Source organism: Zonotrichia leucophrys, chromosome 1A (assembly GCF_028769735.1).
Source record: "Zonotrichia leucophrys gambelii isolate GWCS_2022_RI chromosome 1A, RI_Zleu_2.0, whole genome shotgun sequence".
Classification (NCBI taxonomy): domain Eukaryota; kingdom Metazoa; phylum Chordata; class Aves; order Passeriformes; family Passerellidae; genus Zonotrichia; species Zonotrichia leucophrys.
In genome coordinates this window covers 49,591,877-49,604,414 of record NC_088170.1, presented here as the reverse complement: position 1 = coordinate 49,604,414, position 12,538 = coordinate 49,591,877, and the positions used below count along the sequence as shown (strand labels likewise).

Sequence of the window (12,538 nt, the reverse complement as noted above, 5' to 3'; positions counted from 1 at the left end):
ACCTCTGGCTCACAAATTATTTACTTGTCTTTAGCTCAGAGTTCCGAAGTGTAACAAGAGATTCAACACATACACAATAAAGAATAGCTGATTTAAGAATTACAACGTGTGGCTGAGCAAAACGTTTACCAATAGCTAGAAGTACATTTAGACAAATTAAGAATTCCTGGAGCAAAGCCAGGCTGCAGCCACCTGGACTGGTTGTAAATGTAAAATGTAAACCTAAAACACTTAGGTTAACACAAACATCTGGTGATCTGCAAAGGCAAGGAATTCAGCAGGAGAATACTCTACTGGTTGAACTAAGTAATGATTGATTGAAAGAAAAGGAAACAGATGATGAATGAGAACATGTCCTCTTCTTTATCTTTCCTTCTATAGTATCCTTTGATGTTCCAGGGAAGGTTATGATGTGGGTTTTTAAATTAATTTCTTACTTTGTACAAGATCAAATAGACTATTTTTATGCAGTTCAAACATGGAGCAAGGAATAATTAAGACTATTGTCTGTGAGAAAAAGGTCATTTTGTTTCTCAAGTGCCCATCAACTGTCAGATCTGTTACAAACATTGCAGGAGCAATTAAGTCACCCTGGGAGCTCCTGGTTGTTTAATGAAGCACAAAGCTAGAGATAGAATGAAATGCAACTGAAGTGCTGTGCTTTTTTCTGAACCCAGCACATTGTTGATATCTTCCATAAAATGAAATTATAAACTCAGCACATTTGTACTTGCAAGTACAAATTGCTTTTCTTTTTATCAGGAAAAGCATTGCTTTAGAATATTAAAGTACATTGATGCCTGAAACTGTACAGCAGCCTTTTCATCTGCCTTATGGATGTCATCCTAGATTTTCATAGTGGTAGTCTCTTTCTAGCACGATCCTCAACTCTCTGACATGAAAAAAAAAAAAAGGCACCTCATGACATTTGTCAGCAGTTTCTACAGTACAATATTCAGGAACTACTGATAACAGGTCCTCTGTCAGCCTTGCAGGTTTGCATTCCAACAGGGCACCTCAGTGAGCTAGAAGAACTCCACATTGCATTCTGTTCTAGGATCATCCAATTTCCTTATTAGTATGGGCTGCTGGAGCACAAACAGCTTATCTGTGATACAGACCAGGCAACTTGTATTGCTACAACTGGTCCTCTTCTAGAATTTACAGCTGGGCAATTTTCCAGCCTCCGTAGGTAGAAAAGGTGTGTTTAACAGCTGAAAAGATTGCTCCACGTCAGGAGGTGCCTAAAAAGCTTTCACAGATTCTTAGGCAGACTTCTGAGTTCTCCAGGACAAAGAATTTTGATCAAAATAAAGCCTAGTAACCATGGGCTCAATCAGGTACACTCTAAGCTGCATAACTGTGAAAGCAACGAGCATTGAAAATGATTTTTTTTTCAATTTTTCAGTGTTGATTTTGGAGTATAGATGATTTCACTTGAACTACTGCCACTACATGCCTTGAGACTTGTCACAGAAAGCAGATTATTCCATTCAATTGCCTCCTGCTACCCATTTGATTTTTGGATTAAAAGATTGAAACAAAGGCTAGTAATTTACTATGGCTTACACATTATGCCCCGAGGTTTCTAAAGAAAGAAAGAGAACCTTTAGCACTCAGTTTTATGACCTATGCATTTAGAAAAGTGTGGCTGTGAAACTCAAAGTAGATGATGAATATTTGAAGGAAACTAGAAACACTAGGGGCAATCCTGGTCCCCAGTAAAGTCCTGGAAAAATCTACATTGAGTTCACTGGAATTTGGTTTCTTGCTTGAAACTTAATATGTGATGGTCTTGATATGCATTTTGAGCTTTATTTGTGATGTCAACATTGATGCAAGTCCAATATCCTGCCTACTGCTGACTACTGATTCAGCTGCCCTTAAGAGCTTTTCACATTAAAAAATGCAGTGATCCCACCCTCTGTAATACACTTAATCTCAAAGCAACACACTCTCTATATTAAGGATGGAGAAATGTCAACCTATTTGTCATTTCTGGAAGTTTAAACTATCCTAAATAGGTTTAGTATTAAAAACAAAACAATTTTGTAATAAAACAGATCTAGAGGTAAAAAAATTTAAGCTGTGGGTTGAAATGCACTGAAATTCATTGTGAAGTTTCAAAATTAAAAAGATAAAATTATAACACTGCTACATTTCTACAATGCTGTTTGTTTTTTCCTTTTAGAAACATCAGCAAATACTTCAGCTTCATCACTTTAGATTAATCACTTGTCATGTTTTTGGCCTCTCTGTTTTGGCAGGTGCACGAAAAACAAGTATAGTGTTTGTGTCTTCATTCCTAAAGCATCCTAAGAGTTAAAGTTAGAGGCGAGGGGCTTTTTTCCAGTATTTTTCAGAACGGCTGCTTCTTCTGTGTGCACCCTTCATACTAGAACTTAATTACACAGATAAGCTATAAAACTTTGGAAAAAGCAACTCAGTGAAAATGCTGGCTGAGTGTTGCTTGATTAGAGTCACAATTCTGTACTGGTGACAGGATAGATTATAGAAGAGTATAGGCCAAGTAATTAACTTAACTTAGCTGCTTTACTTCCTTTCAAACTACTAATATTTGCTGTTATGTTGCTGTTCTTATGTAGCTGAGATTTGACACTGCTGTAAAACCAATGAAATTCCTGCCCCACATAGTTTATAATCTAATTAACTGGAAAACATCAGGTGCTGGTTTTACTGGCCACTCTTGAGGCTCTTATTAACTTCAGTAGCAGAAAGGTAATAGGCACAAACCTGATCAAAACTGGTGTGCAAGTATTTGTAAGGGCCAAAAGAAATGCATCCCCCTATAAAAAAGTCAAGTTCCTGTCTCAGAGATATTGAGTTGTTACAACAGAAAATAAATTTGATCAATAACTTCTCTCTTCCACAGGTGGCTTCACTGAGTTTGCTTCCCACCCTTGGGTCATAACCTTTCATGTGGACTCCAGAGTAACCCAAGGGCACTGGGGATAGGCAGCAGGAGAAGAAAGCACAGGGTTAGCACCAGACCATAAACACATCAGAGAGTGGGATGTGTCACACAGCTGGACTATCTTGGCTCTCCCTCCCATACAATTTCATTAGGCTCGTGCCTATCCCAAGACCTTCTGTGTGGTTAACGCTGCTGACCAGCCCAGAAAGAGATCATGGGAGCACACAAGGCTGGCAGACACTCATAAAGTCTGCACTAGGGACACTAATAAACAGAAACACAGAAGGAAGGCATATGACAGAAGTACTACTTTAAAAAAGGATCCGTGATTTGCACAGGTAGAGAAGTTATGCATGGCACGGGCTGGGCACTGGAAGTGATGAAATGAGATAAATGCTTACATGGAAAGACAGACTAGTGTGGATTCCTTAGGGAATGGGGAAATTAGGAGGCAATGCTATAAGTAGTTCCACTACTTTCCAAGGCAAAACCTGTCAAATACAGTATTTGTTGTGCATGCATCAGGATACCTTCCCTGTGTTCTATACTGAATCTGGGCAATTCTGCTCACATTGTGGACTTTAGTCCTCTCCATCTCTTGGCTGGGAGTAGTTCCAGGAGGCAGCCAAGCCCAGTTCTAAAGCCACATACATTGGATTACCAGGTATGAATACCTGAAATCTGTTTGACAGTCATTCTCCAGCCTCAGAGAGCTTCCAGGTCTGGGTCATTTGCACTAAGATTTAATTCCAGATCCCTACAGCTACTGCAACTTTTGCTGACCTGAGCAGTAAATGCCAGGAGCCTTCCTTGGTTCTCCATTAGTTATACCAGAACCTTCTCAAGGCCTAAGTCCTATATAATGAGCGGACATCAAGCACTTGAGGAAAAACTGGGCCAATTGCCCTGCAAAAGCAGAAGTTCAAACAATCCTCTCAGACTGCAGCAAGGACTCTTCCATGTTGAATTTTAAGATTTGTTACTCTTCTAATGTCTCATCACAAATCCACTGCCACAAATCCACATGCCCATCTTCCAGCAACCCTGTCTTCAATGGTAATCCAATTTATCCACATACACCATGTATTTTTTAACCTTTTTTTTATCTTCTACTCTTCTTCCAGACTAATTTTCCTAACTTTTCTCTCTTCCCAGCTTCTTTCCCAAAAAAGCAGTCATCATTGGTATATGCATTATTTCCCCCCACCCCACAGAGATAGAAGCAATATGAAATGTCAGACTGACAAGAACACTTTCCATTAAAGAGAAAGAGCAAAGAAACAAGCACTGGCCTGGTATTTTGTATAAATCATTTTCTTTCCTATACAATAGGAGTATGAGAATGGGCATGCTGTCTTAAATACAAAGCCTAGAAGTTTAAGAGTTGCACAACAACAAATAAAATAACATCAAAAAAAACCAAACCACTTTACCACTGCTTATCAACATCAACACTGTCATAGCCACAGTAAATCCAGTATACCATTTTCTCAGCCTTGCTGCCTGATGTTTCTTTCTACAGCTTACTATGTCTTTAATTAGAGAACATAATTCTTTGTGTTTTCACTTTTACAGGAAATTGCTTGGCTCCTCGAAGACTGACTAAATGACAGTAATAACAAACCAACTGATCCTCTGAAACAGGAATTGCAGAGAAACCCTGTTGACTCAAACACACAAGAGTGAAAGTATATAACTGATTTGAAAGGAAAAAACTGTTCTGTGGAGGAAATACTGATGAGAATTATTCTTTCTGTGAATAATTTTTAAATTGAGGATCAAAAAAATCCTGCTAATTTGCAACCCCGCTGTTGTTGGAAAGAGAGATCTGTTGGAGAATGCAAGCAAAAGAAAGTGGAAAGAGCTGGCTTTATCAGATGAATGGAAGGGGGAGTCTCTGAAGTCTCATCTCTGGACTTGTTTGCTCTAACTTATGCTTTTTTGTCCACTGAACCTGAAATCAAATTCTTTACCCTTCTGATTATAATTTCACCTTTTATGGATGAGTTCCACTCATTCTAAATCACAGGTTACATCCAGTGATACTGAATGGGATTAATTCATGGTTTGAAACCAAGGTCTGGTCTATATAGAGATGACTTCAGTGTGTACCACAGTCTAAATTCACATTCCTGCCAGAAGCTGTTGTGCAATTGTTTTATTTCCCTTCTTAAATATGTTACCCCAGAGGTGCTACCACCATTGTTATTGGGCTTGGCCTTGGCCAGCAGCAAATCCATCTTGAAGCTGACTGGCATTGGCTCTGCTGGACTTCAGGGAAGCTTCTGGCAGCTTCTCACAAAAGCCACTCCTGTGCAGCCCCTGCAACCAAAAGCTTGCCACATAAACCCAGTACAGGAGAAAACTGAATGGCTAACTGAATGGCTTAATAAAAGGGTCATATACAAAGTGGCTTGTATCATGTTTATGGGCAGCAGTGAAAATGCACATATTTTAAAAAGAAAGCTCTGTGTGTATTAAGTACCTCTTTTGTTTGTGGTTTTCTGGTAGTAAAATCATAAAAACACTGCAATTGGCCTTTCTTCAAGCAGCAGGGTGAACCAATGTTTTTTGAAGGCAATCTGTTAAAATGTGAGCAGGGCCTACCAATTTCTCTAGGCAGTGGTGAGACATAAGTGGGTAGCAAATATCTGCAAAGACTAATTCAACACACCTATTTTAAATACATAATTCAAGATAAAAAGAAGTAGCATTTGTAGGTATCTCTCTCTCCACTGACTTGAATGGAAGACTAGAATACTGCTTTCAGAAGACACTTCTAAATGGCTAAATGAGATGCAATGAATCCTTTCTTTCTATGTTAAATTTAGCATAGGTACAAAAAAGGGGAAAAGAGAAGGAAGTTTAAGTAGACCTAATACACTGCACAACAGATTTGGGTTTTTTTCCAGTTTCTATTCAAACATAGATTTTACCCATGGTAAATTAGAATTCTTTGGAAATTCGCCCATAACCTTTAAACTTTTATGGTTGATGATCTTAATACACAATAAAGGCTTTTTATCAGTAAATTATGTCTGGACAGGAACCAAGCTCTGACTCCTTCCCCACGCCACAACATTTTTGTAAAGTTGAATAAACATATTACACCAAACCCAGGGCACAGAAGTGTAAATACCAGTACACTATATTAACACAAAACAGTCCAAAAATAAGACACTTCTAGCCAAATTATTTCTGCAATATGCAACAGCTGAAAAATGCAATGTCTTTACCTGGAAAGATACTGTATAATTATAATCTATATCTGATTGTGTTTAAAATGGATTATCAGTCTTTTATTTTTTCCCTCTATGCATTAATGACTAAAAATAAAATAGAATTGTAAGTGGACGGTCTCATTTCAAAAACTTCCCATGACAACTATTAAAAGATCATCATCACATAAGCATATCTGAAGAAATCAGATTACCTGAAAAGGCTTCTGCTATCTGGCATAATCCCTCTTTTCTGCAAAGAAAATGCTGGATTTCTGGAAGTAGGTTTACCTGTATGAAAAAAGAGAAGCTTTAATTATTTAATTCAAAAAGTGCTCTTTTTTCTTCAATGGAAAATATCTTCAATGGGTTTGTGTTTAATTTATCAGAGACACCTCATGTGCAAAACTCCCATCAGTGTCAAGAGGAAGTGATGACTTTGCCTTCCCTTCAATGTCAGAATAATGAAGTTAAGGTGTGGACTCTTCCTCTGTGTTCATAGCAATGCAAAATTTTAGGCCTATATCTCTGCCTCTGGCTGCTGAGTGTTAACCCTTCCCTGTCCCCTTTTCAGTCTCTGCAGCTTCTCTGTTTTGAGCAGTTACCAACCACTGTCTCTCCCTGCCTGGAAACACCCTGTGCCTCTGGAATTGCTGTGCTTGGGATCAGCAGTGAGCTAATGTAGCTCCATCACAGGCAGGCTCTGCAGCAAAACACTGTGCTGCACTTTGGCATGGACATGCCAGCAGCAAGCAATCTTAGTTCAATATTTAAAGTTTTCCTGAGGAATGGGCCATCTGGTTTAAGTCCCTGCTCTGCTGCAGACTTCCTGAGAGAACTTGGACAATTCCTTTGATCACCTTGTGTCTCAGTTATTCATGTGTGACACATCTGGACATTGCAGCATGCTGTCAGGATTATTATATTGCACAGCATTCGAGGCTCAGATATGGTAATATAGGCAGAATGAGAAAAAAGCAGTTTGCAGAAGCCTGGGGTGCTTTATTATCTGAGCATATTCAAAGCATGTATGTTTCTAGCAAACTATAACTGCCATAAAAAATTCACTTTGCATACACTTTGATATGTATCCTGTCCCAGGGAACCCCAGTGTACATGCTCAAAGCTCTGACTTTGTGGACATCAGAGGATTTTTTTATCACCAGAGGCACCTTTTAAATGCAGCTCCATTTCTCTCAGACCCTCAAGCTGGAGTCAATAATTTAGAGTCTTGCCATTATTGTTATTTTAAGTATTTCTTACTTAAAATATGAGTCAAACTGTATCTGTAGCTTGGTTACATTTTATCCAAGATTACAGTTTATATCACTCACATATTTTTATCAACAGATCAGGTGTTTACATAGAAAATACATATCTAAGTAACCTAAATTGTGCCCACAACATGCACAAGTGAGAAAAAAAAAACAAAAAGCAATCCTGAATATAGCAAGATAACTGGTCCTACTGTTGCTTTGGACCATGAGCAAGAAGGTTGCAGTGCCAGAGCAAAGAACTCCCTTGAAGGCCTTGGTCCAGATCACACATTATCAATTGTAGGAGCACTGTCACTGTTTGGAAAAGTGCCTAAATTATGTTTACAAAGGAGGAATTACATTAGGTGAAACTCAGTGGTGATATAAGATATGAAGCCTAAATTCATCCAACTCTATCTTCTGTCTACACTCTCATTCTGAAATATTGCATGCATTTTCTAATTGTTTCTCACCATTTCTAAATTCTCTTTTCCAATGGGGAAAATTGCTTAAATAATTTCCCTTATAGATAGTTTTGCAGACAGACATGCAGATTGAGGGTGGCCAAGAATGCGAAAGTTCAAGCTAAAGAAAAGGGAAACTTGACACTGAGTTGTAACAATTTTCAGTATTTATACTGAAATACTTACCACAAATTAACATACTATGTTCAAATGAGAAATTGCTTTTGATAACTGGGTATGATATAAAGAATGAAATGTTGGTACCTGACAAGTATTACTCAGTAAATAGAAAGCATGAAAAAACTTCATTTTTGCTAAAACATGTTGCTGCAGTATAAAATAAACATTTGATGCTTCTCTTTTTATGAGTGAGGGCTGAAAATCTGGGCTATCCTGTCCTTGCATTCCCACAAAGGATAACATAATAATCTCATACCTTCTGGAAAAGCTCTAGATTATGCAAATCTTCTGTTTGAAAGCAGCCAGTGCCACCATTTTTTCTGGAAGATAAGCAGATGAAAAGATCCCAAGGGTTCATACCACCTATCCAGAAAGAAAATAAGCACTTTGAGAAAGAAGATATCATGCAATTCTTATTTGCATAAAAAATACTTAGAGTGATATTCTGAAGAACAGCAAACTGTTGGAGAGCTAATTACATAAGCAGCTACAGGTGGCAGAAAGAAAAAAGACATATCTGCTACCACAGTTCAAGATTTGGAATTATATTTAGAAATTTCACAGTGGGCATTCCCTGTTCTATCTGCCTACTGATGTCCAAACCCTGCTGCTTGACCTGTTTAATATTCAGAAATTAAAAAGTTTGGTAACATGACGCTGCTTTAAGTTGTTGTTTTCTTTTTTCTGAACTCCTCAATGTGCGTGCTTATAACATGTATCCAGCACATGCAATGTGAGCTTCTGAGGTGTTTCTTTAATGGCAAGTAAATTTTACAGGAAGCATTACTCTTCATGCCATTGCAAACAACAGGAATTTTGGTGTAGTGGATTCCTAAATATTAAACACCAGGCTGCCAGAGCTAGAACTGGTGTACAAGTGGGAATTAGATTGCAAGCTTCCGAGCTAATGTGATGCTTCCTTCCTGGGGCAAAGCTGACCTGAACATACAAACAGGCCTTGAACTTGCTCATATCTCAGCATGTGATACGGTGTGGAAATGCCACTGTTGCTTCAAATAACCTTGGTCACATGGTCATTTGTTTTCTTCTGTATACAGCATTTGTTATCTGGACCAGTTAGAGGTGGTGGCAGCTCACAACAGAATTATTACATTTGTTGAGGACACCATATATATGTTCAATAAAGGGTAAATTATTTCATTGACAGGAAGACAATCAGTAATAATGAACTTACAAACAGAAAGGGCAGTCAGAAAAGCAGTACACCATCCAAGGGTACAGAACCAGGTCACAAAGCTCTCTGGAAAATAGCTATTTCAGGGACTGATTGGCTCTTTTCCCCAGCGTTGGAAAGATTACATGTATTTTATTCCATTTTGTGCTATCCATCTGTGATACCCTCTTAATTTTATTAGATTACCCCCTTAATTTTGTCCCACAGATGGCCCGCAGAGGTATTTATTTTATTTATTTCCTTTCTTTCTTTCTTTCTCCAAAATGTATTTTTTTCCTATCCCAATCATGATTACAAATGTCAAGCAAGGTAAAAATTCCACTTAAGGAGATTTAACACTCAATTTATGTTAAGTACAGTAATGAACTGATTGTGTGGAATGGATCCAGGACTATGAAAGTAACTATCACTTTTTTATGTTTATAAGCAGTGTGACAAAGCTGAAGAGATCAATTTTCAGTTACGCTGCATTTATTACTGTAACAAGTCCTTCAATTTCACATTATGAGAACCAGTATTATGGCATAAAAGTAATTAGGGTATATGAAATTTAGGCAAGACAGATTCACTACATGCTTCTTTGTAAAAGAAACAACAACAAAAAACCCTGCAGGTAGATAAAAATGTCACAGATAGCAAACAAACAAAACATTAAAGAAATGTACAAGCAAATACCTCACTTTAGTGGAAAAGTTTGGCAGTGCTAACAACCTACTCAATGACCTCACCAGCTATGTAATTATCAGATAAGCAAGATGTTATGCCTCTGACTAGTAAACACCTTTGAATAAATCATTATAATTACACATAAATCACAATGCCTAGTTTGTGCAAATTGAAAGAGAGCTGGAGGGAACTCCATTTCTCAGAAGCAGTTCATTTCCTTCCCTTGTTTATTATGACACATCCTGCCCTGGGAAGAACTTGATCCCTGACTCCAGAGGATATGCAAAACTGTGTATTTGCCTTTAGGATACATCAGAGTGATCAATATGAATGCACCTAAGAGTAGAAAAGGAAAATGTACCCTCAGATCTGGTGTGCTTCTGAGCCAGTGCCCAGGAAGTAAAATAGTTCAGGAGAGCTTGAATGCCTGCCATTACTTGTGCTTTCTATTCAGAGTCATTAAACCTCGAGCCAGTTATTTCAGTACAGAACAATCAGAACTGAAACATGTCTATTTATAGAAGTCAGGAGACTTCCTATTAGAAAAACAGTGTACACCTAGTGCTGTCTCTCAGATTCAGAGTGACAGAGCAGTGTGACTTCTACTTAAATGTATTGAGATATTCCTCATAATCTATACCTGAAAAAACATTATTGGAAGACAAAAACAAGAGTCATTGGTTACAACAGCTATTTAGTTCTAGAACAGGCTCCTCTAGGAATCCATCTTGCCTCAAATTTGCCCATGTCATTCCTTACCGAGCTTAACCTTTTGTGGAAAATGAACATCTATGATCAGGAAGTCAACAGTCTGTCTTCCTTCTGCACATTTAATAATAGAAGAACTATATCTCAGGAAAAAAAAATGCTACTGTGATTAGTATTCCAACAACATCACATGGGCTATGCAAAGGAGCAAAGATCCCTTTCACAGAATTTACTGTTAAATAAATTAAAGCTAGATACATGTGAGCTAAAACATTCTACAATAAAGGACAAAGAACAAAAGTGGCATTAATAAAAAACACCATCTACATGGAAGGACTCGTTTCAAAAGGTTTCTTGAGATTTTATTAAGAAGCTTTAGTAAAGTCAATAATATTCCATTTTCAATGTACACAGCTTTGCTGCTTTCCCTCAGACTTCAGACCAGAAGCAGGCTTTTACAGGACATTTGAGGGGGAAGGTTAAAAACAATGCTTCATATCTGAAAAATTTAATTACTAGCAATTTGCACGAAGCTTTTCCCACAGAATGAACTTTGTCTCTAGTTGTGGAAATCCTGTTTGCTTTATCCAGAAAACCAGTGGAGCTCAGCACACAGGAGCTGTAGATAAGTTAGATAACATGAAATCACACCTCATGGAGATACTCTCTACTCCTTGCATTATTTTGCACTTGGACAAGTAAAAGAGTGGTAACAAGATGAGAATTTGCAATTGCATGTTCATCTGCTCTTTGAATGTCTTTTCAAATCAAGACAGTTTAGTCCAGCCTGTTAATTAAGGCCTTGCATACATAAGGAATGCTTATCTGCAGAATTATATCCAACTATGCAGGCAAAGTGAGCTTTAGGTGGACACATCTTGACAGCATGAAGCTTTTATTCACCTTTCTTTTGCCAGCTCTTAGCCTCTCCTCTCCTGCAGTCTTTGTAGCCCTCATCCAGTCCCATCTCAAAAAGTATTTGTACATGCAATGTGTATCTCATGTTTACCTAAGAATATCAACCCAAGTTTCTACTTCTATTAGTAGAAGTACAGCATAATTTGATTGAAATATGATGTGACCACCTTTTACTCTGAATGAGTCAAAGAACATGCTATTCAATTCAGAGAGCAATAACTTCCAGCTGAATTTTGATGTTAAATACAAATTCAAATTTTCAATGAGATAGCACTGTTTTCATTGGCTTTGACACTGATTTGGCATTTGAAATAATTGAAACAGCTAATGTGGAAAAATAATTTAAAAGATAATAGTCTAGGGAGAAAAGCAAACATGCTTTTTAGCAGCAGAGGAAATAGCAATGCAGATACCAATAAAAACATCTAGCTTTTTCTGTATAATATTCTGCAGAGAGTTTTTGTATTCTGATATATTAGACCAAAGTTAACAGAAACCAAATAAGAACTGAAGGATTTAATGTTGTTTCAGATAAACATCAAGAATTTCTGAAGGTGATTTCTCAAGTAAAGTGATTTTATTCCAGGTTTTGAAATGATCACATTCTCCTCATGAGCTATGGCATTGGAGGCTACATTTGGCAGGAAAACTGTTGGATGCATAGAACTCTGTAATTTTAATCTCTCAGGTGTATATTATTTAAATTTATCAAATTACTAAGTTTAATTTATTACTATAGGCTGAAATTTCATTTTGCAGTATTAAGGTTTCCATCCTGAAATTTGAAATAAAAAAAACTTGGAAAATCAAATAAAATTTTCATCTTTCATGTTCATGTTCCTGTATTTCATTCATTCTGGGAAATAAAAAAAAAAATTAAAAAGCCACTTGGATTTGTTTTTATTTTAATCTCAAGTCAATTTGCAATTTTGCATTTGCTCACACCACTACCTTGAAATTAATCAGTTTATGAGCACTAGAGAAAAAGAAGACAAGAA

The 12,538-nt window shown here is 37.3% G+C and overlaps 1 protein-coding gene across 2 annotated transcripts in view; it reads right to left on the bottom strand.

Moving 5' to 3' along the window:
* CPED1 (cadherin like and PC-esterase domain containing 1) overlaps window positions 1-12,538 on the bottom strand; it is a 141,151-nt gene that overhangs the window by 97,978 nt on the left and 30,635 nt on the right. For both annotated transcript variants that reach the window (XM_064702711.1, XM_064702710.1), the window contains exons 4-5: window positions 8,310-8,416; window positions 6,369-6,444 (exon numbers count right to left, since the gene is read on the bottom strand). In XM_064702711.1, coding sequence (XP_064558781.1) covers window positions 6,369-6,444; window positions 8,310-8,416 — 183 coding nt within the window. The remainder of the gene's footprint in view (window positions 1-6,368; window positions 6,445-8,309; window positions 8,417-12,538) is intronic.